Below are 26,746 nucleotides of genomic sequence, written 5' to 3'. Positions count from 1 at the left end.
ACACAAATCCGACGGACAAAGTGCCACGCATGCTCAGAATAAATAAAGAGATGAAAGCTATTGGCTACTGCCCCGTTTATAGTCCCAGCGTACGTGTTTTACGTCACCGCGTTCAGAATGATCGGATTTTCCAACAACTTTGTGTGACCGTGTGTATGCAAGACAAGTTTGAGCCAACATCCGTCGGGAAAAATCCTAGGATTTTGTTGTCGGAATGTCCGATCAATGCCCGAGCGTGTGTACGGGGCATAACACAGATACACTATACACCTCCATTACTAGTATAGTCTGAACGGATCAATGGTTTGCACAGGCAGGGATTGCATTGGCAACTATCATCTTGGATAAAGTATTCATATTGGATTAAGTATTAGCACAATCTAGAAAACTCTTCTCTATCCCTCCACAGGTAGTCTGGCTTCAGGTTCCACCTTTAACTGATACTGCCGCATTGGTTTAAATGTGCTTATTGGTAATCTGCCTTTAAATTCTTTACCTCTGTCCATATCACTGTGATGTTTGTTTAGCTTTCTTATTGCTTATTTAGGATGTATCTGTTTTATAAAGCAGAGGCTCTGGGTGGACAGTTGGATAAATGGCTCTATATTTAGGATATATCTAGTCTATAAACTAGAGGCTCTTTATTAAAACTTGGAAAAATGGCTCTATGCTTATGATGTATCCTGTCTATAAACCAGAGGCTCTTTTTGGACAGTTGGTTAAATGGTTCTATATTTCGGATGTATCTGGCCTATAAACCAGAGGCTCTGGATGTACAGTTGGATACGTGGTTCTATATTTTGTATGTATCTAGTCTATAAACCCGAAGTTCTGCACGGACGGTTGGATAAATAGCTCTACATTTAGGATGTATCTGGTTTATAAACCAGAGGCTCTGGATGGGCAGTTGGATAAATGGCTCTATATTTAGCAGGAATCTGGCCTAAAACCAGCAAATCTGGAGTTAAATATAAATTAATGGCTCTATATTTAGGATGTATCTGGTCTATAAACCAGAGGCTCTGGATGTACAGTTGGAAAAATGGCTATATATTTAGGATGTAGCTGGACTATAAACCATGAGCTCTGGATGTACAGTTGGATACATGGTTCTATATTTAGGTTGTATCCAGTCTATAAACCAGAGTCTTTGGATGGTCAGTTGGATAAATGGGTCTATATTTTTTTATTTATTATGTGTCTGGTCTATAAACCAGAGGTTCTGGATGTACAGTTGGATAATTGGTTCTATATTTATTATGTGTCTGGTCTATAAACCAGAAGCTCTGGAGCAAAACTTGGATAACAGTTGGATAAATTCCTATATATTTAGGATGTATCCTGTCTATAAACCAGAGGTTCTGGATGTAGAGTTTGGAGAAATGGTTCTATTTTTAGGATGTGTCCTGTCTATAAACCAGAATCTCTGTGTGTACAGTTGCATACATGGTTCTATATTTAGGATGTAGCTGGTCTAAAAACCAGAGGCTCTGGATAAATAGTTTGATAAATGGCTCTATATTTAGGATGCATAGGGTCTATAAACTAGGGATGTGCTGAACACCCTCCTGTTTGGTTCACAGCAGAACATGCGAACAAGCAAAAAATGTGGCAAGAACACACGAACACCGTTAAAGTCTATTGGACACGAACATAAATAATCAAAAGTGTTCATTTTAAAGGCTTATATGCAAGTTATTGTCATAAAATGTGTTTGGGGACCTGGGTCCTGCCCCATGGGACATGTATCAATGCAAAAAAAGTTTTAAAAACGGCAGTTTTTCTCGGGAGCAGTGATTTTAATAATGCTTAAAGTCAAACAATAAAAGTGAAATATTCCTTTAAACTTCCTACCTGGGGGGTGTCTATAGTATGCCTTAACAAGGGGACCCCCAGATCCCGGCCTCCCCCTGTGTGAAATGATAACGGGTACAAGTACCCCTACTATTTCACACAAAAAGTGTCAAAATGTTGAAAAAGACAAGACACAGCTTGGGGACAAGTCCTTTATTAAAAAATGTCCCACAAAGTCTATTCATCTTCTTCTCTCACGCGCCCGGACCGAAAAAATGAATTTAAAAAAGCCGAGACCGATCCGCCTTAATGGGAGGCTCCCGCTGTGTGGCGCTTCTTTGCTTGTGACAGTTGTTATATAAGTTGATGTACCGGGTGACCCCACCCCCTCTGAGACCACGGGAATTTCCCTATGGCTTCCCCCGTGGCGTCAGAGGGGACGGGGCCACCCAGTTACGTAAACAGGTGTTTTCAACACTTTGACACTTTTTTTGTGAAATGGTAGGGGTATTTGTACCCGTTACCATTTCGCACAGGGGGAGACCAGGATCTGGGAGTCCCCTTGTTGAAGGGGGCTTCCAGATTCGAATAAGCCCCCTGCCCGCATACCCCCACAACCACCAGGCAAGGGTTGTGGGGATGAGGCCCTTGTCTGCATCAACATGGGGACAAGGTGCTTTGGGGGGGCTATCCCAAAGCACCCTCCCCATGTTGAGGGCATGTGGCCTGGTACGGTTCAGGAGGGGGGCGCTCTTTCGTCCCCCCCTCTTTTCCTGCGGCCTGCCAGGTTGCATGCTCGGATAAGGATCTGGTATGGATTTTTGGGGGGACCCCCACGCCATTTTTTCTTTAATTTTGGAGCGGGGTACCCCTTAAAATCCATACCAGACCTGAAGGGTCTGGTATGGATTTTGAGGGGGACCCCTATGCCATTTTTTTTTTTAAAATTGGTGCAGGATTGCCCTTAATATCCATACCAGACCCAAAGGACCTTGTATGGAATTTGGGGGGATCCCCACACAATTTTTTTTTAAATTTTGGTTCGGGTTCCCCTTAATATTCATACCAGACCCAAAGGGCCTGGTAATGGACGGGGGGGAACCCATGCCATTTTTTTCAATGACTTTTATCTGTATTGCCGGGAGCCGACAATTCATTATAGCCGCTAGTAGTTTTAAATGACTTTTTTTCCTTTAGAATTGTCATTTTGTACAGGGACTGTTCTAAACATGGAAAAAATGCGCCACTTTACAGGCATACTATAGACACCCCCCAGGTACAAAATTTAAAGGAATATTTTACTTTTATTGTTTCACTATTAAAATAACTGCTCTCGAAAAAAACGGCCGTTTTTTAAAAACTTTTTTTGCATCGATACATATCCCCTGGGGCAGGACCCGGGTCCCCAAACCCTTTTTATGACAATAACTTGCATATAAGCCTTTAAAATTAGCACTTTTGATTTCTCCCATAGACTTTTAAAGGGCTTTCGAAATTGCCGCAAACACCCCAAATTGTTCGCTATTCAGCGTACAGACGAACACCTGATGTTCGAGTCGAACGTACGTTCGACTCGAACATCGGGCTCATCCCTACTATAAACCGGAGGCTCTGGATGTACAGTTGGATAAATGCCTGTATACTTAGGATTTATCTGGTCTCTAAACCAGAGGCTCTGGAGTAAAACTTGGATAAATGGCAGGAATCTGGTCTATAAAACAGAGACTCTATAGTAAAACTTGGATAAATGGCTCTATATTTAGCAGGAATCGGGGCTATAAAACAGAGACTCTGAAGTAAAACTTGGATAAATGGCTCTATGTTTAGCAGGAATCGGGTCTCTGAAGTAAAACTTGGATAAATGGCTCTATGTTTAGCAGGAATCGGGTCTCTGAAGTAAAACTTGGATAAATGGCTCTATGTTTAGCAGGAATCGGGTCTCTGAAGTAAAACTTGGATAAATGGCTCTATATTTAGCAGGAATCTGGCCTAAAACCAGCGGCTCTGGAGTTAAATCTAGATAAATGGCCCTATATTTAGGATGTATGTGGTCTATAAACTAGAGGCTCTTTAGTAAATCTTGGAAAAATGGCTCTATATTTAGGATGTATCCGGTCTTTAAACCAGAGGCTTTGGATGTACAGTTGGATAATTGGCTCTATATTTAGTTTGTATCCTCTCTATTAGGAATAGGTGAATGGTTTGGACTGAGCATGAGTTTGGTCTCAACATTGCAAGTTTAACGCCATTTAGCTCTGTGCATTACTGTAAGTTCAACGCCATGTATTTAATTGCATTACTGCAAGTTTAACGCCATATATTTCATTGCATTACTGCAAGTTTAACGCCATATAGTTCTGTGCGTTACTGCACATTTGATGCAGTATATTATAGTGTATCCGTGAAATTTGTCTGTGTCGTTAATACTCAACACCAATCTCCATTACTCGATTCAGATGTTGGTTGGCTGACTCTGAGGTTGAGAAAGGCAGGAAAATGAGCCTACAGAGAGGGGAGTACACAAATTGGCAGTTATGTTCCCACAGCTGCAGCGTATTGCCAAGTTGTCCCCAGTGGTAAAGCACAGCCCGGAGCAAAAAATAAAATAAAAAAATGAGCACAGTGCTGCCTGAACAGGGGCACAGGGGAGCCAGGTGAGTGAGGGTTAACTTTTCTGCTAGGCAACTAGAGGCTGCAGTGGATTGGGCAGATAGTGTGGGGGGAGGAGGTACTACAGAAGCTTGAGTGAGGAGGTCAGGGGTGACCGGACATCCAGCCAGCACACATGAGGAGGCAATCGTTCCCGCCCGCCCTACATGGCTTGAGTGTGTTTATGTTTGTTTGGAGTTTTCTTTTTTCTGTTTTTTCTTTTTTGTTTTACTCTTACAAGGTGTGTGCGGTTGGGTCTTTGGAGGCATTTTTAAAATAACCTGCTGTAATTAGATGATTGGGACACATCTAAGGTATGGGTCCCCGGTGGAATGCCAGTTATGGTGGATTAACTGGTAGTTACAATGCTGTAGCTGCTGAATGTGGTTCGTCCCGAGTCGGTGCAGTGTGGCAGGGACCGTTGGAAATAGTTTAAAGAGGGAGTCCACCTAAACCGCCTAAAAAAAAAAATATTAAAAGCCAGCAGCTACAAATACTGCAGCTGCTGACTTTGAATAAATGGCCACTTACTTGTCCCAGGGTCCAGCGATGTCGGCAGCTGACGCCGAGAAACTGCTCGGTTCTCGGCAGCTGCAGCCGCCATCCTAGGTGAGGGAATCAGGAAGTGAAGTGCTGCGGCTTCACTTTCCGGTTCCCTACTGTGCATGCGTGAGTCGTGCTGCGCATCGTAACTGGTCCCCGCTATCTCCTGGGACCTGTGTGTTTCCCAGGAGACAGCGCGGAGGGACAGGAAGAGGCATAGACTCCCATGGGAGTCTATGCCGGAAGTGGGTGCAAATACCTGTCTTAGACAGGTATCTGCACCCCCCTCCCCCCTGAAAGGTGCCAAATGTGACACCGGAGGGGGGGAGGGTTCCAAAAAGTGGAAGTTCCATTTTTGTGTGGAACTCCGCTTTAAGCAGATACAAGGAAATATTTTGTGATAATTAGCGCCTCCAAGGATCGGCAACCAAAAAGGTTATGTTTTGGTTTGTAATATTATTTACATAATTGTTCATTTTAATAAAGGGGCCAAAAGGGGACAGTTTACTCCCAACCTTTCATGTCAGTATATTCTTGGTAAATATAGTGGGACAATTAAGATGGGGCACTGTAAGTTGGAGACAAAAGTGTCAGATACATTTGAGTAATCTTTTCATGAGGATGGAGGAGAAAATGATGATGAGGTCACTGACTCTAATTGGGTGCCGGATAGAGCAGAGGAGGACAGTGAGAGTGAGGTACAACCCCAACAAGGCAGCCATCATGGAAGAGTAGAGAGCAACCACCCCATCACATTGTGGAGCTGTTATCTCCTGGCCCACTTCCCGCAGGTCAGCTGTCTGGGCTTTTTTAGTACATGTGCAGCAGATCGCACTGTTGCTATTTGCCAACTTTATCTCAAGCGTGGAAAAAACACCAATCATTTGGATACCACATGTTTAACAAGGCATTTAACCTCCCACCACTCAGCCCATTGGCAAGAGCACCTAAAAGCCACACAAAAGGGGTGAAAATCTATCCGTCCTCCTTTGGTGGCAGATGTTGCAGAACTTGGCAGAACTTGCATCTGACATCCTCCAAGTACAAAGTAGCTACAGATCTTCTGCACTGTGTGAGTCCCAGATCTCTACTTGGCGACAATGTCTGGCTCTCTGCTGGGGGGGGGGGGGGTTGTACTGTCATGGTCTAGCCTTCAGACTTCTGTTGTTGAATTCTTACCTCCTTGCTGCAGATCCGTGACTCTATTTCACATGTGGTGTTTCTCTGTTCACCTTTGAGTGTCACCTGCTCCACTGTGGGTTTATATCCGTTTCCCTTCTATTAGTTCCTGGGTCACCTCCTTGTTTGCATCCCTATACAGTATATACATATACTCAGTGCAATGCTCCTTGCCTGAGCAACTTTACAGTTCTCTGAGCTACGGTTTGCATGCCACTTGTCCATACTGTGTCTGACTACCCATGTACTGACCCTGGCTTCATTTACCACCTGTGCTTGTTCGCTACCCTTTTGTCCGCTACTTGTACACTGCACATGCGAGTGGTCTCTTCTTCCTCTGCTGGGCATTCCTGGGGCTGGGACCTGGTTCCAGCTTGCTGCAAGTCCATCCCCACCATCAGGGGCTCTGGTGAAGAAGCAGGCTGAGGCTTAGACTTCACGCCCTGGGGAACCCTAAGTGGGCGATCTACAAGGGCTCACTACCACAGACTCCTGACACTACCTAACCGACTAAGCCCCCTCCCAACCATATACCCTACCTAATGCACATATATCCCCCAAGTGGGAGCTGGTGGATACCCTCCCAAAAGGGGTTCCCCCCTCTCTGTTATACACCTGCATCATAAGTATAAACACAACCTAAGAACACCCCGAGGCGCCAGCACCCCACCTTAAAACCTCAGTGGGTAAATGGAGTGCTGAGTTCCTCAGGGACAAATCCAAAGTATTCCAGGCCAGAAACATAAAGTCCTTCAGTGCCCAAAGACACAGAAATAGTGGACAGTCCAGGGCTAGTGGCTCTGCTTATGTCACAAAATCCTCAGCATAAAGATGAAAATAATATGTAGATGTTGCTGGACATATATTGATAAAGCAGTGTCAGGTACCAATAGATCACTACATACAGACAGCTCATATGTTGAGTGTACTGCTGCTGGATTACAAAAACAATCACAAAGATAAGGCTGGAGTGAAGATTGCAAAGACAGTCCATACATCCCATCTAGGTACTATAGATAGGAGACTCAACAAGCATATGAAGTCCAGCCTGTTGTGTAGGGATGATTCCATAGAGTTGGGTAACCTATCCCAAATTACAACCGCAGCCAATATGACCTATGCATATACATCTGGGGTCTATGTGATGTAGGTTACTCATGATCCTGCAGCAGAACAGTCTTATTATCCAGCAGCCGTCAAGCGTGATATCCGTCTCCGTTTGATCCTTGAGCAGTGCACGCTCTAGAAGCTGAAAACCCCACTTTGATGCTGATATTTCACCCAATGGTGGCAATGAGTCCAAGCAGTCCAAGTAGCCCTCATGCTGGTAACTGGTCCACAGTGCTGGATTGAAAGCAGGTAAGCAGGATCAAAAAGATCAAAGCATGCAGTGACACAGGGAGATGGGGACCCATACTTTCATCACTCTTGACGGCTACTGGATAATAAGACTGTCTGTATGTAGTGATCTATTGGTACCTGACACTGCTTTACCAATATATATCCAGCAACATCTACATATTAGCAGCTGAAATGAAAGGTAAGCGCAGGACATACATGACAGGGTAGAAGTAGCTACCAGAAAGGAATAGGTTAAGTAAGGGGGGTGTTTAGTGAAAAGAACTTGCTCTTACCGGATTGGAGGTCACGGAGAGACGGGGAGGAGCTGTATAGATGGTTCAGTGGGGGGGGGGGGGGGTGCAGCAGTCGGAGGCAGTAATCGTAGTGGAATCTTGCTCCCTCCCGCCCTAATAGAAGTGGTGTGGCGGTGATGAAGAAGATGGTCATTACGGTTGGGTCCTTGACGATGGATATATAACATGGGTATATTTGAGAAAACGGTGGGACCAATCTCAGGTGTGGAGTCCTCCTATTTTGTCTGGTTTCAGTCTAGACTACCGGGTAGTAAGGTGGTAGGGGTCTGTGGTCAGTTAGTGAGTCCTCAAGGTGGTTTTGGGGGCTGGGGACAAATGCTAACTTAGAGGTACCACAGATTCCAAAGTTGGGAAGATGGGGTCGTCAGGGACCGGCAACCAGTTATTTGGATTGGAACTGGAGTATTTAAATAATGTTTATAGTTTATTTGTTTTTTGTTAATAAAGGCAGAACAGGCCATTTAAATCCAATACAGTGCCAGTGTCATTATTCAAAAGTCATGGGTAAGGTTTTGGTTCATGTTTGGTTTGGGGTAATAAGATATCTGACTGCCCTAGTCAAGGACTTTATGTTTCTGGTCTAGATTACTTTGGATTTGTCTCTAAGGAACTCGACACTCCATTCACCCACTGAGGTTTTAAGGTGGGGTGCTGGCTCCTCGGGGTGTTCTTAGGTTGTGCTTATACCTGTGGTACAAGTGTATAACAGGAAGGGGGGATGCCTTTTGGGAGGGTATCCAACAGGTCCCACTTGGGGAATATATGTGCATTAGGTAAGGTTTAAGATTGGGAGGGGACTTAGTCGGTTAGGTAGGTTGTGGGGTGTGGTATCTGAGCTAAGGGGGAGTGGGTTATGGGAGGTGGGGGGTTAGGGAGGATCCCCGGCATGATGCTGGTAATTTTATGCATTTTTTTTCTAATAAATATCTTGGAGAAGTTTACTCAACAGGGTGTTTGTATTGTACTGTTTTTTGATAGCTGTTCTGCAGATAATCACCCTCCTCCTATTATGGAGGTGAGTACCTCTCCCCCGTTTAGGGGTTATTAAAAGTCCCAGGATTATTCTCCCTGTTTTTCTAATAACAACAAAAGACACTGAATTAATCGGTTTTATTCAGTAATAATGGTTGCTTATACCAATGAAATTCATTGGTATAAGCAATCATAATGTGTTAAAAAAATTTGTGATCACTTCCCCACAGTGGAACAAAAAAGAAAAGGAATACTAACTAGGTATCCCTGGATCGGACTTTAAAGGCATAAGAAACAATAGTGAAGTATGAAAAAATAACAATATTTATTGAAAAAATTACATGACATGAATAAAGCATTAAAGCGGAGTTCCACAAAAAAATGGAACTTCCGCTTTTCGGAACCCTCCCCCCCTCCGGTGTCACATTTGGCACCTTTCAGGGTGGAGGGGGGTGCAGATACCTGTCTAAGACAGGTATTTGCACCCACTTCAGACATAGACTCCCATGGGAGTCTATGCCTCTTCCTGTCCCTCCGCGCTGTCTCCTGGGAAACACACAGCACCCAGGAGATAGCGGGGACCAGTTACGATGCGCAGCGCGACTCGCGCATGCGCAGTAGGGAACCGGGAAGTGAAGCCACAACGCTTCACTTCCTGATTCCCTCACCTAGGATGGCGGCGGCAGCTGCCGAGAACCGAGCGGGTTCTCGGCGTCGCCTGCCGTCATCGCTGGACCCTGGGACAGGTAAGTGGCCATTTATTAAAAGTCAGCAGCTGCAGTATTTGTAGCTGCTGGCTTTTAATATTTTTTTTTTTTTGCCGGTTTAGGTGGACTCCCTCTTTAAAAACCACATATCATGATCCAAAATATACAGTGAGCCCTTGTGCATAAACGCGTTTCACCGTTAGGCTTCTTCAGGAAACATTCAAGGTTTCAAAGATAGCAAAAAAAAAAGAGCGGATCTCACTGTCTTGCAAGAGAATGAGCCCTATGTGTAGATATCCAGATAGTAGGAGTATACAAAAGGGCGGTAATCCCACTGGTCTAAATATATAGGTATTTGGAAAATGACCAAATCTGTTATCATAAGTAGATGAGCCTGGTAATTTCCAGACAGGGGCAAAGCAGTGATAGCCAGTAGCCAATAGCTGCCCTATCATCGTTTTTTGTCCATCGGACTAACATACAGACAAGCAGACTTTTCAATAGGAACTGGGTCCGACAGAGTTACGACGTAAAGATTTGAAGCATGTTCCAAATCTAATGTCCGTCAGACTTTAGACGGAAAAAGTCAGCTGAAGGTCCGATGAAGCCCACACACGGTCGGATTGTCCGCCGGATTCGGTCTGTCAGACCAGTCCGGTCGAAAAGTCTATCCGTGTGTAAGCGGCATAAAACTGTCACAACGACTAAAATAATACACACTGATTTGTTTTTTTACTTTAAAAAAGAAATGTAGCAGAATACATTTTGAAGAAAGATGATTTATTTGCAAAGCTTTATAACAGAAGCTAAAAGAAACATTTTTTCTCCTGCACAGAATAAACATGGTAAAAAAAAAATACAACCCAAAGAAATCTCTATCTGTCTTCAATAATGAAATTCTCCACAGTGATTCCAGAAATCTGAGAACAGAGTATTGGAAAGTGCGGAGCGTTCTTGTTTATTATAGAAAATCAGAATTAGTGATTAACAAACAATAAAAACAAAGCTAGAATCTACATCAAATCTTCTATAACTGAAGAACATAAACTATAAAATGTAATAATTATTGGATGGACCAATGAAAAGCCGGCTTCTTCTGTGAAACATAAAAAGAGCGATAATGTACAGGAACCAATAAGAAGTGTTGTCCATGTATTGTCATATCTGGCCATGTATTAGCACAGTTTAGTTGTATGGTGCGGTCTGTATGAGTGCGGGACCGAGTCATCTCTATATGTTTAGTGGGTCATATTACTAGAATTCCATCGAGGGGGATGACGTGAGACGGCGTCTACGGGGAGGGAGGAGCCTGAGTGTGCAGGCCGGCCGGCCAGAGAGCGTGGACGCTATGAGAAGAGGGAGCGAGAAGCCGGGGCTGAGACCTCATTGCAGCGGATACATGTGTGCCCCTTGAGACGCTGGAAGCATCCACTTGCATAGCGTTGCACGGGGCTGGCAGCATACAGTCCGTGCGATGAGACAACCGGCATGGGTGCGGTGCCCGCCCCTCCCCTCCCCCCATTACCTGGATTCTCACGCACAGCAGCTCCGCCTGTGATAGCGGAGGTTGAGCGTGGAGGACGAGATGAACAGACTCTCGGCACTGATGAGGAAGAAAACTCCCCAGCCCCCACCGAATGGTTTCTTGTAAGTACAGTCCTGATGCCCAGCACACCGGGAGAGAGAGAGGTAAGAGTGGAATACCCCATAGTGTGAAGACCAAGATATTACTATGTTCCTAGGAAATGTACCAGCTGTAAGTCACTCTTGCATTGGGAAGATGTGGTGTCATTGAAAGTACTCTGGAGCTTGCTATGCAACTGAAAGGGGCAGAGGGGAGGACTGTTTGAGCTTTCTTTAGCTGGACTGGTGGACTTTCTGCACTCCTGAATTACTCTGAATTATTCTGTATCTTTGCCTGAACTACTGATTTCTGGAAACACCTTGACTGTAGTACCAACCTAGTCCCTTAGAGGGGTGAAGTTGAAGGGACCCGCAGACTATAAAGGAGGCAAGGGTGGGCCTTCAACAAGACCCTGGTGCAAAGGAATGAGGGCTTAAGCATAAGGATATTAAATAGCGTTTACTAATCTGGTACTTATACAACGAAAGTAGGAGAAAGGGGTACCTTTGCTATAAGGTGGGGCTGCTGACCCACCATGAGTAAATCCTCGTCTAAAGCCACTAGGGGGGCACCCAAAACCCCAAGAGATAACACCTCGGGAAGTACAATTAAACAGTACTTGGCCCAGGGGCTCAGCCCAAACAACAGCAACTTAATACCCCCTCAGCAAGGTAAAGCGGGTAAGAAGAAGGGATCTGAGGAGAGGAAGGATGAGACCCCAAACCAGTCTAAGGAGGATTTAACAAATGAAAGTGAATTAGAATTAACCAGACTAGAAGAGCACAGGTCTGAGGCCCAACTACCCACAAAAGGAGAAATTATGGCAATGTTCACAAGATTGGAAAATCCCATTAAAACTGAGATTAACATATTGAGGTCTGCCCTGGGCCACTTGCTGACCAGATTAGAGACGGTAGAAGACACATTGGACTAACAAGCCCGGAAGATATGTACGTTCAAAGATCAAGTTAAAAATCTACAACATAACCAAGCCAAATTCCTCTATAGGTTAGAGAACCAAGAGAACAGGAATAGAAGACAGAACTTGAGAATACGCTCGGTACCGGAAAGAAGAGGGGAAGATCTGAGAAAGGTTATAGGAGAATTTTTTTCCCCAATCCTAGGGATAGTGGCAGAAGATTTTCCTAACATTGAACGGGTTCACCAGGTGGGGAGATCCGAAGCTAATAGGCCCAATAGAACACGGGACATTATAGCTAGATTTAGATTCTTCGAAGATAAAGCCAAGATATGGGTAAACATAAGAGGGAAAACCCCTCTGCAGTTTTATGAAATCCAGGTCTTTGCAGACTTGGCGCCGGAGACATTGGCTAGAAGACGTATGCTGGAACCTCTCTTAGATCAAATGAGGATACAGAATATAAAGTATAACTGGGGTTTCCCGGCCTGCCTCATCGGATCAAAAGATGGAAGATCAGCTAGGCTAAGATTTCCTGATGAACTTGGAGACTTCTGTAAAAAATTAGAAATACAGGAACCATCGCTGCCAGAATGGTGTAATGAGTAGAAGGAGGGGGGCGCTGTGGGATTTGGTTAGAATCACAGTTGGTGAACAAAATGATGTGTGGGGGTGAGGGGGGGGTGGGTGAGCACTAAGAAGAAAGGTTAAAATAAGCTTTATAGAGAGCCACGGTGGGGCGGTCGGCCAACCCCCCCCAAAAATCTACATTGTAGTGGTTGGGGAGGAAGATGGGACACATCTAGAGCTCCACCTCTGGAGGTGGAGATCTCTTGAGGAACATGAGACAAAGTGTTCTTCGAAGATCTAAGGGCCCGATCTAAGGGGGAGGGGAGGGGGGGATGGGAGGAGTGGGGGGGGGAGGGAGGCTCCTCTGCTAAACTGTCCGTTAAAACAGCTATAACTTGCTGTCGATCAACAAAAACAAGCAGTGGATAGGAATTTTTGGAGTAAATAGATGACAACAATTAATTTTTTGACCTACAACGTTAGGGGACTGAATACCCCAAGCAAGAAACATATGATCATGAAGGAGCTTAAAAGGTATGAGGCGGATGTGGTCTTTCTCCAGGAGACACATATCTCCCATGAGTCAAATGTTAAATTGTCATCCAGGGACTTCCCGGTATGGTTCTATGGGAATACTGTTACTAACAGAGCGAGGGGGGTAGCAATTGGGTTCGCGAACGGAACCCGCTTTGCACTAGAAGATAGGGTAACCGACCCTGAGGGTAGATTTTTGTTCTTAAAGGGGAAACTAGGTGACGAGGAATATACACTGGCAAATATCTATGCCCCCAATAAAAGACCGATGAAGTATCCTAAAAGTATATTAGCTAAGCTGAGGGACTTCAGGAGAGGACATACGATTATGATGGGAGATCTGGATTTTTGTATGACACCCGGCCTGGACAGTAGGACCCGGGCACGGGAGACCACTAACGTTCAATTGAAAGAGGTTAAACAAAAACTACATGCCAGCCAATTGGTTGGCATTTGGAGGATTCAACACCCTAAAACACAAGACTTTACGTTTTACTCTACCGTGCACGGGTCCTACTCAAAGATAGATTACATTTTTTTTTAGAGCACAGAGACATAGATAGGGAGTCTAAGATTGAAATTGCTACACTTTCGGACCACGCCCCGGTGAAGATGAAAATATAATCATCAGGGAAATTAGGCCATCGGGGCAGATGGCACTTGAATGAAGAGCTGATTCGAGACGAGGAAGGCGCAGCACTGATAGCTAGGGAACTCGAAAATTATTTCGAGTTAAACGATACAGGAGAAGTAACGGGGTCAACCCTGTGGGAGGCCCATAAGGCTTACATCAGAGGTATCCTGATCCAGTCACGTAAAAAAAGGAGAGATCTGAGAAAATACGTATTTTTATGGATGAGCTAGGTAAAGCTGTACAAGAACATAAAAAATAACCAAGACTTATATCAAAAGGTAATAAATACAAGAACGGAGCTAAAGGCTTTATTAGACCACGAAACTAAGAAGGCCCTGAATAGGACTGCAAGGGAAAGATACCAGTGGGGAAACAAAACCAGTAAATAACTGGCAAAAATATTACAAAAGAAAAAAGCTATTAATTTTATAGAGAAAATTCAAACTAAGAAGGTAACATGGTCTATTCGCCAAAAGGTATCGCAGACATATTTAGAACCTATTACCAAGAATTATATGCAGTACAGCAGCAGGAAGCCCGACCCGGTGAAAAGAACAGAAAAATAACTAACTTTCTCAGGAATGTAGGACTCCCGAGAATTACCAAGGAGACCGGGGAAGCAATGGAGGCCCCGATCTCCGAGGAAGAATTAGGGAAGGCTCTGTCAGAAACGGCTCCGGGGAAAAGTCCAGGGCCAGATGGATTCACAATAGCTTATTATAAAAAAATTAAAAATATCCTGATTCCAAAGCTATGCCGATATTTGAACGGCCTGGGGATAGAGCATAATTTTAGTAAGGAGGCCCTCTCAGCAGCTATTACCGTCATCTTAAAAGAAGGAAAGGAGGGGTCGTGTGCTCTAGCTAAAGACCAATCTCATTACTCAACGCTGACATAAAACTCTTCACTAACGTTATGGCCGGGAGGTTGAAAGGAGTAATGACCAAACTAGTAAACCCGGACCAGGTTGGTTTTATCCCAAAAAGGGAAGGGAGGGATAATAGGATAAAACTGTACTCTTACTCCAAATGATAAAAGAGAGGGGCCCCCCAGGACTGCTTCTGTCGATTGACGCCAAAAAGGCTTTCGACAGGGTAGACTGGGGATTTATGATCCAGACTCTGGAGACTATGGGCATCGGCCCAAGAATGATCGGCTGGGATAAATCATTGTACCATCACCCAACCGCAGCCATAAAAGTAAACAGTTTAATGTCTCGCCCTTTTGAGATGAAAAATTGGACGAGGCAGGGCTGTCCCCTGTCTCCATTGCTATTCTTCCTTTCCTTGGAACCACTTTTGGCTACGATACGTAAGGACTCGAGCATATCTGGTTTCAAGCTCGGAAAGGAAGAGCATAAAATATCGGCTTTTGCAGACGAAATACTGTTTTATGTCGCGAACCCCCGGAAGTCAATGCGCAATTTAACAAATATCCTGAAACAATATGGGGAAATCTCCAACTTTAAAATAAATCTCGCAAAATCCGAGATACTAAATATCAACTTAAGCCTTACAGAAGAAAAAATATTAAAAAACGAGTTTAAATTTAGTTGGACTAAAGAACTAAAATATCTGGGAATTAATTTAGCAAATACAGGGGATAAGATGTATAAAATTAATTACATTCCCCTACTAGACGAAGTCAGGTCTGATTGTAAAAAATTTAATGGAACATCACTATCCTGGCTGGGACGTATCAATAGTATAAAAATGGTGATCCTCCCCAAGGTTATGTACAGATTCCAGATGGTGCCAATAGCCCTCCCTCAACAATACCTGAGAAAATTAAAAATGTTGCTAATGAATCTAATTTGGAAATATAAAAAAACGAGAGTCTCCTTTCAAACGCTGAGACAGGGGAAAAGGAAGGGAGGCTTAGCCGAGTCCTGATACATGAAGCTACTATAAAGCTGTCGTATTGTCCAGAATGGTAGAATGGGGCAAGGAAGAAAACGAGAAAAAAATGGGTTCGTATAGAGAAAACACTTAGTAAAGCACAATTGGGTAGTATTATTTGGAATCCCCCACAACATAGAAGATTAGACGAAAACACTGACACATTGACACATAATGTTTTTAAAGTTTTGGATGGAATATATAAACGGCTTAATGGTAAATACAATTCACCTCTAATTTCACTGTTAGATAATGAATATTTTGCCCCAGGGAATGAATAATATAGGAGGAGTGTGGTTAAAAAGGGGGTCACACAATTAAGAGATATATTAACAAAAAGGAAAAATGATTCCTACACAGGACTTGATGCACAATAATCTTGCACGGGGAATGGTGGAATGGCGGTCTCTCCAGTTAAATCATTTTATTAAAAATTTACCTCAACCTATTAGATCCGGAGAAGAACTCTCTATGCTTGAACGATTGTTCGTGGATAAGGACCCAAGAAATACGGTATCTAAAATGTGTAAAATATTATTGAGGGCAGAGGAAGTGGAGATACCGCCATTCGTCAGAAAATGGGAGAAGGAATTGGGGACAACGCGAGACAAGAAGTTTATAGGGAAAATTTTGAACCTTGCCCATGCCTCGGCAGTTGACAGCAGAACAGCAGAGATGAATTATAAGTGCCTAGTAAGATGGTACTCAACCCCAGAGAAAATAAGTAAATTCAAGGATCGATACATCAGCAGAATGTTGGAGAGGCTGTAAAGAGGTAGACTCCATGACACACTTGTGGTGGGACTGCCCTAAAATAAGGGAATACTGGAGAAAGATTCTGCAATTCAACAAGGAGATTACAAAAAAAGAAGTAGTGGAAGACCCCTGGGTGATATTGTTTCACGGTGGGGTGGGCGACATAAAGCAGTATAAAAGGTCCCTGACCCCTCATCTTTTAAACACCGCTAAGAGACTCATTTCCAAGAACTGGCAAAAGTAAGAACCCCTAGACATGTGCACAGCTAAAAAATTCATTCATTTTCGTTTTCGTTTCATTAGTTTATTATTTTTTTCGTTTTTCGGGTCATCCGTTATGATCGCGATTCGTAAATTCGTTCATTCGTAAATTCGTAAATGTGTTCATTCATACATTCGTAAATGCGTTCATTCGTACATTCGTACATTCTTAAATTCGAACATTCGTTCATTCGTATATTTGTACATTTTTACATTTGTACATTCGTAAATTCGTACATTCGTAAATTCGTACATTCGTAAATTCGTAAAATCGTACATTTGTAAATTAGAAAATTCGGAAATTTGTAAATTCAAAGTTTGAAAATCCAAAAATCTGAAATAGTAACTAACTATTAAATTATAGGTATTGTAATTTCCTTTCAAATTTGACTGTCAGTGAACGTAACAAATACGAATTTATCCAACGTTACGAATTATCCAAAATGAATGCTGCATCTAAACAAATGGAACGGAACAAATTAATAATAAATAATAATAATAAAACGTTGTTATTATTATTATTGTTATTTATTATTATTAATTTATTACGTTCTATTCCGTTTTTTCGGATCATTCATACCCTGTTTCCCCGAAAATAAGACCTAGCGTAATTGACGGTGATGGCTGCAATATCAACCCTACCCCCCAAATAAGCCCTATCCTGTTTCCCTGAAAATAAGCCCTACCCTGAAAATAAGACCTACAAGGACTTTGATTAGGGCTTATTTGGGGGGTAGGGCTTATATTGCAGCCATCACCGACAATTAACGCTAGGTCTTATTTTCGGGGGAAACAGGGTAACTTCGGATAAATTTGTATGTGTTACGTTCACTAACAGCTAAATTTGAAAGGAAATTACAATACCTATAATTTAAAAGTTACTAGTAATTACTAATAGTTAGATTATTATTAGTTAACTTCTATTTCAGATTTCCGAATTTTCGAATTTACAAATTTACGAATTTACTAATTTACTAATGCCCGAATTTACGAATGTCCAATTTTAGCGAATTTACGAATATTCGGGAAAAATTAGTTGAACGGGTTTTCGTTAATTCCCGAATTAACGAATTTGTCGAAATTCCTTAAAAAGCGAATTCGGAACGAAACGAATTGCACATGCCTAAGAACCCCCATTAATCTGGGAGTGGATAGATATGGTTGAGGAAACATATAAAACGGAATGTTGGGGATGCGATATGAATGAAGAGACTAATAGAACCTTGGCAAAATGGGAGGAATGGGCAGCTTTTAAAAAGACTTGGAGTTACGCCCAGGAACTGAGACCGCTAGATCTACAGTAAGGAGATGACCGGTAGAGGTTTCAGCCTAGGGAACGGCAGGTCGGCAGAGGGGGGGGAAGGGTCTAGGGGAGTGGGATGAGGGGGGCGGATGGGGTAGAGTGTTTAGTTTGTTTAAGGAGAATAAACTGTTGGTAAATTTTGCTACTTCTTTTTCTAATCTGCTACGATGAGGAGACTACGACAGGGACGAAAAAGACGAATTGCAAGGCTGAGTCAAGTCCCTTGTTGCCGTCTGCTGAAGTGGCAAAAAGAAAAAAATATTACTAGAATTCAACTCCAGGCGCCCCAAACCAAAGTGTACCCGAAAAATAATATTGTTACCCCTCCCCCAACACATCATGAACATGAAAAAGGTTGTTAGCGTGTGTGAATTCTCTGGTGTCTAACAAGGACTTCTTTATAAACAAAAGATTTCCCGCACTCTGAACATGAATAAGGACGCTCACCAGTGTGAGTTCTCTGGTGTCTAACAAGGTGTCCTTTATAAACAAAAGATTTCCCGCACTCTGGACATGAAAAGGTATTCTCACCTGTGTGACTTCTCCAGTGAACATGAAGCTGTCCTTTCTGACGGAAAGATTTCCCGCACTCTGAACAAGAAAAAGGACGCTCACCAGTGTGAATTCTTTGGTGATCAACAAGGTAGTTTTTACTACTGAAACATTTCCCGCACTCTGAACATGAATGCAGACGTTCACCCGTGTGAATTCTCTGATGATATAGAAGGTCTCCATTCCGAATGAAACATTTCCCGCACTCTGAACATGAATAAGGACGCTCACCTGTGTGAGTTCTCTGGTGTTTCACAAGATCTCCTTTATAAACAAAAGATTTCCCGCACTCTGGACATGAATAAGGACGCTCACCTGTGTGACTTCTCTGGTGTTTCACAAGATCTCCTTTATAAACAAAAGATTTCCCGCACTCTGGACATGAAAAGGTATTCTCACCTGTGTGACTTCTCCAGTGAACACGAAAGTGTCTTTTTTGACTGAAAGATTTCCCGCACTCTGAACAAGAAAAGGGACGCTCACCTGTGTGACTTCTTTGGTGATTAACAAGGTCGTTTTTACTAATGAAACATTTCCCGCACTCTGAACATGAATAGGGACGTTCACCTGTGTGAATTCTCTGATGATTTAGAAGGCCTCCTTTATGAATGAAACATTTCCCGCACTCTGAACATAAATATGGACGCTCACCTGTGTGAGTTCTCTGGTGTTTAACAAGGCCTCCTTTATAAATGAAAGATTTCCCGCACTCTGAACATGAATAAGGACGCTCACCTGTGTGAATTCTCTTATGATTGAGGAGCTCTCTATTATAATTAAAACGTTTCCCGCACTCTGAACATGGATAAGGACGTTCACCTGTGTGAATTCTCTGATGATTGAGGAGCTCTCTATTATAATTAAAACGTTTCCCACACTCTGAACATGGATAAGGACGTTCACCTGTGTGAATTCTCTGATGAATGACCAGGTGTCTAATATAATTAAAACATTTCCCGCAGGCTGAACATGAATAGGGAAGTTCACCTGTGTGAGTTCTCTGGTGTACAAGAAGTTCTCCTTTCTTGCTGAAACATTTCCCGCACTCTGAACAGGAATAAGGACGCTCACCCGTGTGAATTCTCTGATGACTTACAAGGTCTCTATTATAAATGAAACATTTTCCGCACTCTGAACATGGATAAGGGCGCTCACCTGTGTGAGTTCTCTGGTGTCTAACAAGGTTTCCTTTACTAAAGAAAGATTTCCCGCACTCTGAACAGGAATAAGGACGCTCACCCGTGTGAATTCTCTGATGATTTACAAGTTCTCCATTATAAATGAAACATTTTCCGCACTCAGAACATGAATAAGGATGATAACCTGTGTGAGTTCTCTGGTGTGTAACAAGGTGTCCTTTACTAATGAAAGATTTCCCGCACTCTGAACATGGATAAGGACGCTCACCTGTGTGAGTTCTCTGGTGTGTAACAAGGTGTCCTTTACTAATGAAAGATTTCCCGCACTCTGAACATGGATAGGGACGTTCACCTGTGTGAATTCTCTGATGGTTTATAAGGTCTCCATTCTGACTGAAACATTTCCCGCACACTGAACATGAATAAGGACGCTCACCTGTGTGAATTCTCTGGTGTTTAACAAGGCCTCCTTTAGTATTGAAAGATTTCCCGCACTCTGAACAAGAAAAAAGATGCTCACCTGTGTGAATTCTCTGGTGTTTAACAAGGTCTCCTTTATCATTGAAAGATTTCCCGCACTCTGAACATGAATAAGGATTCTCCCCTGTGTGAATTCTCTGGTGTTTAACAAGGTCTCCTTTATATTTGAAAGATTTCCCGCACTCTGAACATGAATAAGGACGCTCACCTGTGTGACTTCTCTGGTGACTATGCAGCTTGGAATTAGTATTAAAACATTTGCCACACTCTAGGCATGAAAAGGGGCGCTCACCTGTGTGACTTCTCCAGTGTTCTAGAAGGTTTCCTTTATGCATGAAACATTTCCCACACTCTGAACAAGAAAAAGGACGCTCACCCGTGTGAATTCTTTGGTGTAAAACGAGGCGATCTTTTGTTATGAAAGATTTTCCGCACTCTGAACATGAATAGGGACGCTCACCTGTGTGAATTCTTTGGTGTAAAACGAGGCGTCCTTTTATTATGAAAGATTTTCCGCACTCTGAACATGAATAGGGACGCTCACCTGTGTGAATGCTTTGGTGTAAAACGAGGCGTTCTTTTAATATGAAAGATTTTCCGCACTCTGAACATGAATAGGGACGCTCACCTGTGTGAATTTTCTTGTGCCTAAGAAGTAACCGTTTTTTTGCAAACAATTTCCCACACACTGAACATGACAATGAACTCTCTCCTGTGGGAACTCCTTCATGGCTTAAAGAAGATTCCTTGGGAATAGAAGGATCTATTGAAGTATCTGTACTGTGAGATCCTATAGTCTTGGTGTGGGATCCATCAGAAGATTCCTCAGGATTAGAGGGATCCATTGATCTCCCCAATTGGGAAGGTCTGGGATGTATATTTGGAGTAACGGGATTTCCTCCTGGAGAATATTGTACAATGTTATTATCTTCTGCTTTATAATCTGGAGACACAATGAGTTGTTCCTCAGAGGTATTCCGGACATTGTGTCCACCTGTTGAGAAAAAATGTAACATTAAATGTTATAACCTTCCATTCAGGAGTCATATATGTTGGTCCGTCACCAAATAATTTATAAGAGCTCTGGCATGGATTTGAAGGCAATTAGAAGAGAAAAATATGAATACAAGCAATAGAGGTTTCGGTTTCATAAAAAAAAAAAGGATTTGTTGTTACCCACCGTAAAATCTGTTTCTCTGGGTTCATTGATGGACACAGCTCCTTCTTCTTTATCCATTACCAAACAGGGTTTTATAGCCCCACCTACAGGAGTAGGACACTAGGCAAAAAAATAAAGACTCTGCACTTCCTATGGGCAGTCTTCTCTGGGCATAAAAACTTCTTCTCTGCTATAGGCCTCCAGACAGTCACAAGCAATGTTGAAGGAGAATTTCCATAGAGGGGGTGGGTGCTGTGTCCGTCAATGAGCTCAGAGAAATGGATTTTACGGTGAGTAACAAAAAAAATTCTGTTTTCTCTCACGTTCGTTGAAGGACAGAGCTCCTTCTTCTTTATCCATTACCAAACAGGAATGTCCCCAAACAGTGACCGAATGAAGGTGGGAAAACCAACCAATGGAGAAGAAACCCAGGACAACCTACCAATCACTCAGAGAAGTGCCCAAGAGTCCTAAAAAGCAGCCTGCAAAACCTTGAGGCCAAAACTAGCATCAGAAGATGCCGACACCTCAACTCAACAGAGCTAATAAACGTGCAGCAATATGGACTATGATTGCAACAAACAGCTTTTCCCTGCGATATTGAGGTGGCAACGAGGGTCAGTTTATATGGCCATAGTTATGTGTGTAGTAAGACTGATTTAGAATTTCAGCTAAGAATCATATTTCTTGTAGTTCATGTTGAAACTACTTATGACAGGTTGTGGTTCCTCTTTTTGTGCAAGAGCATACTGCAGAGAAACGAAAGTTTTACATAAGGTTTAAAAATATATATGTTTTGCAGAACCTGTCTGGATTAGCATGCGTAGGTTGATTTAGGTTGATTGTTAAAAGGTTAGAATGTTTTGTATAACGGAAGTGTACCGCCTGTTCGCTTGTGACGCAATATGCTGAAAATTATATGTACACTGTATGAACTGTATCTGACACTCTTGACATGTAGACACTAGGGATGAGCTTCGAGTTCGAGTCGAACTCATGTTCGACTCGAACATTGGCTGTTCGCAAGTTCGCCGAACAGCGAACAATTTGGGGTGTTCGCGGCAAATTCGAATGCTGCGGAACACCCTTTAAAAGTCTATGGGAGAAATCAAAAGTGCTAATTTTAAAGGCTTATATGCAAGTTATTGTCATAAAAAGTGTTTGGGGACCTGGGTCCTGCCCCAGGGGACATGGATCAATGCAAAAAAAAGTTTTAAAAACGGCCGTTTTTTCAGGAGCAGTGATTTTAATAATGCTTAAAGTCAAACAATAAAAGTGTAATATCCCTTTAAATTTCGTAGCTGGGGGGTGTCTATAGTATGCCTGTAAAGAACAGTCTAACAGCAAAATGACATTTCGAAGGAAAAAAAGCCATTTAAAACTACCCGCGGCTATTGCATTGCCGACAATACACATAGAAGTTCATTGATAAAAACGGCATGGGAATTCCCCACAGGACAACCCCAAACCAAAATTAAAAAAAAAAAAATGACGTGGGAGTCCCCCTAAATTCCATACAAGGCCCTTCAGGTCTGGTATGGATATTAAGGGGAACCCCGGCCAAAATTTAAAAAAAAAAATGACGTGGGGTTCCCCCTAAATTCCATACCAGACCCTTCAGGTCTGGTATGGATTTTAAGGGGAACCCCGCGCCCCAAAAAAAAAAAAAAACGGCGTGGGGTCCCCCCAAAAATCCATACCAGACCCTTATCCGAGCACGCAACCTGGCAGGCCGCAGGAAAAGAGGGGGGGACGAGAGTGCGGCCCCCCCTCCTGAACTGTACCAGGCCACATGCCCTCAACATTGGGAGGGTGCTTTGGGGTAGCCCCCCAAAACACCTTGTCCCCATGTTGATGAGGACAAGGGCCTCATCCCCACAACCCTGGCCGGTGGTTGTGGGGGTCTGCGGGCGGGGGGCTTATCGGAATCTGGAAGCCCCCTTTAACAAGGGGACCCCCAGATCCCGGCCCCCCCCCCTGTGTGAAATGGTAAGGGGGTGCTTACCCCTACCATTTCACTAAAAAACTGTCAAAAATGTTAAAAATGACAAGAGACAGTTTTTGACAATTCCTTTATTTAAATGCTTCTTCTTTCTTCCTTCATCTGGTTCTTCTGGCTCTTCTGGTTCTTCCTCCGGCGTTCTCGTCCAGCATCTCCTCCGCAGCGTCTTCTATCTTCTTCTCCTCGGGCCGCTCCGCACCCATGCATGGGGGGAGGCTCCCGCTCTTCTCTTCATCTTCTCCTTCATCTTCTTCTCTTCTTCCTTTTTCTCTTCTTCATTTTCTTCTCGGGGCCGCTCCGCACCCATGCTGGCATGGAGGGAGGCTCCCGCTGTGTGACGGCGTCTCTTCGTCTGACGGTTCTTAAATAACGGGGGGCGGGGCCACCCGGTGACCCCGCCCCCTCTGACGCACGGGACATGATGGGACTTCCCTGTGGCATTCCCCGTGACGTCACAGGGAAGTCCCGTCATGTCACCGCGCGTCAGAGGGGGGCGGATAAGGGTCTGGTATGGATCTTTGGGGGGACCCCACGCCGTTTATTTATTTTTTTGGCGCGGGGTTCCCCTTAAAATCCATACCAGACCCCAGGTCTGGTATGGAATTTAGGGGGAACCCTACGTCATTTTTTTTTAAAATTTTGTCCGGGGTTCCCCTTAATATCCATACCAGACCTGAAGGGCCTTGTATGGAATTTAGGGGGACTCCCACGTCATTTTTTTTTTTTTAATTTTGGTTCGGGGTTGCCCTGTGGGGAATTCCCATGCCGTTTTTATCAATGAACTTCTATATGTATTGTCGGCAATGCAATAGCCGCGGGTAGTTTTAAATGGCTTTTTTTCCTTCGAAATGTCATTTTGCTGTCAGACTGTTCTAAACACAGGAAACATGCGCCCCTTTACAGGCATACTATAGACACCCCCCCAGCTACGAAATTTAAAGGGATATTACACTTTTATTGTTTGACTTTAAGCATTATTATAATGACTGCTCCTGAAAAAACGGCCGTTTTTAAAACTTTTTTTTGCATTAATCCATGTCCCCTGGGGCAGGACCCAGGTCCCCAAACACTTTTTATGACAATAACTTGCATATTAGCCTTTAAAATTAGCACTTTTGATTATTCATGTTCGTGTCCCATAGACTTTAACGGTGTTCGCGTGTTTGAACGAACTTTTTTCCTGTTCGCATGTTCTGGTGCGAACCGAACAGGGGGGTGTTCGGCTCATCCCTAGTAGACACTAGTCGGGTCAGGAGTGTCCATTCTTTTTGCCCAAAAAGATGGAATAACTCTCCCATACCAGAGTTCTTTGTCCAACAATGTCATTCAACGATATCCTGCCTTAAACCTGCTACTTTAATATCTCTGTGCCATATTATCCCTCTAGTGTCCAGCGTTATCAGACTGACATCATATTTGTGCGCTCAACCAAAGAGATTGTAGGATTTGTAGTTCCATCAGACGGCTGTTTCCCTGCATGACTATGCATCCGGACTACATATCCCAGGGATCTTTGCTACCACCATTGATGTTGCTGGGAAGAACTATAAAATGAACCAGAGACCAGCCTCATGCGCTCTTCCTCCTGGGCCTCGTGTGTGAAGGATCTCCCCGCGCAGGGAGAGTGAGGTCGCGGCCTACCACGCGGTCTACAGCATACCCGACAATAACAAGCCAGTGAGTGAACTTGGGCCAACCAAATTAATGGCTCAGGTAGCTCAAGCTCAAACCCAGATGTATCATGCCTTGATGTGGGTGATGGAGACCCAGGCGAAGGTTCAAGAACAAGGGACCTGTCAAGGGGAACCAAAGTCTCCCCAAGGGCGAGAGAAAAGATGTTATGGATGTGGGGAGGTTGGACACTTTCGGGCCGAGTGTCCTAAGGCCAGCATCAGCCCTCAATTACTCATGGATGTTATGAAAGCTTTACAGAAATTACTCTTCCCAAAACTGGCAGGAAACTTCAGGGGACATCAGTGAAGGAGCTAGTTGAGAGTCCCGGGGGAAGACTGAGCTCCAAGGCCAAAGAGATCCAAGAAGAAAAAGGGACGCAAGCCACCTGCTGCTCCTCCCCTCACTGCACCAAAGGAAAGACCTAAGAAGAAAAGGGTACACAAGCCACCTGTTGCCCTACCCTTTCCTTCTTTCCTTGCTATGAAAAACAAAAGAAACTAAACCCTAAAGGAAGGAGAGACGGAGACAGGAAATCAATGCACACCTTACTGAGAGAATAGTAAGACCAACTCCGCTACTTCCAAAGAGACTGATTAGGGCCCAAACTATAGAGTCATCCGCTGAAAATCTAGCAAAGAACCTGGGGGCCTTCCCCTATAGTCTCGATACAAGTAAAGGGCAGCTATACTCAAGCCCTACTAGATACGGGAGGCTAGGTGACGTTGCTGTACCGAGATTTTAATCACAAGTACCTGAAGCATATCCCTTTGTGCAAACTTGAGGAGTTAAAGATTTGGGGCATAGGGACCCAGAAATGCCCATACGATGGGTACATACCCATCAAGATAACCTTTAAAACTTCCCTGGCTGGAAAACCAGAGACTTTTGACACATTGGCTGTTGTCTGCCCCCGACCTCCTGGGGCAGGCCAAAATTCTTTGTTGATAGGCACCAACACCAATCTTGTGAGGAGCCTACTCACTCCACTGGCCCTGGAGGGTGCTCTAGTAGGGAAGATCCACCCTCAGCTGCAACAGGCCTTTCAGCAAGTGTTGTAGGAAAAGAAGGCCCCTCTGGAAGGATTAGGAAGGCTGTGGCGATTGGATGCCCACGAAAAGGTATTGCTGCCGGGCGAGAGGGTCTGCTTGAAGGCCACTGTTAAGCTATCATGGGACCTGTCGGGTCCTTATGTGGCGGTGGAAGCTGATTCAGCAGAAGAGGATGTTGGTATAGAATTGTTTCCGGAGATCATACCCACCAAGGCCTTATTAAGGAGCGGGCGGCGAATCCCTGTTAGTGTGAGGAACGTCACCGGTCACCCAATTAGTCTGAGGCCTCAGGTGGTGATTGGGAAAGTGAGTGTGCTGCCACCCCAGTGACGGGGATGATCTAGTTCAGAAGGCAAATGGAAGAGAGACCACTGTCCATTACCCAAATCTACCCTCAGGATGGGCGGAGGAGAAGATTAAAGCCCAATTAGCCCGATGGGAGAAGATGTTCTCCAAAGATGACTTTGATGTGGGCTGCGCCAGGAGTGCCCAACATCAAATTCAGCTAACTGAAGACAAACCTTTTCGCAAAAGGGCCAGGCGAATCCCTTTGTGTGATCTGGAGGACCTTAGAGAACAGCTGGCTGAGCTGAAGAAGTCTTGGGTCATTAAGGAATCCAGGAGCCCTTATGCATCCCCGATTTGTGGTAGTGAGAAAGAAGAATGGGTCCCTCTGGATGTGTATTGACTACC

At 43.8% G+C, this 26,746-nt stretch overlaps 1 protein-coding gene across 1 annotated transcript in view; it reads right to left on the bottom strand.

Annotated features, from left to right (window-relative positions):
• LOC141104756 (uncharacterized) overlaps positions 1 to 26,746 on the bottom strand; it is a 200,171-nt gene that overhangs the window by 45,709 nt on the left and 127,716 nt on the right. The window contains exon 7 of the mRNA XM_073594469.1: positions 18,530 to 21,163. Within this exon, the coding sequence (XP_073450570.1) occupies positions 18,530 to 21,163 (2,634 nt within the window). The remainder of the gene's footprint in view (positions 1 to 18,529; positions 21,164 to 26,746) is intronic.

Source organism: Aquarana catesbeiana, linkage group LG08, assembly GCF_042186555.1.
Source record: "Aquarana catesbeiana isolate 2022-GZ linkage group LG08, ASM4218655v1, whole genome shotgun sequence".
In the NCBI taxonomy this organism is placed as follows: Eukaryota; Metazoa; Chordata; class Amphibia; order Anura; family Ranidae; genus Aquarana; species Aquarana catesbeiana.
This window is presented reverse-complemented; position numbering and strand designations above follow the sequence as displayed.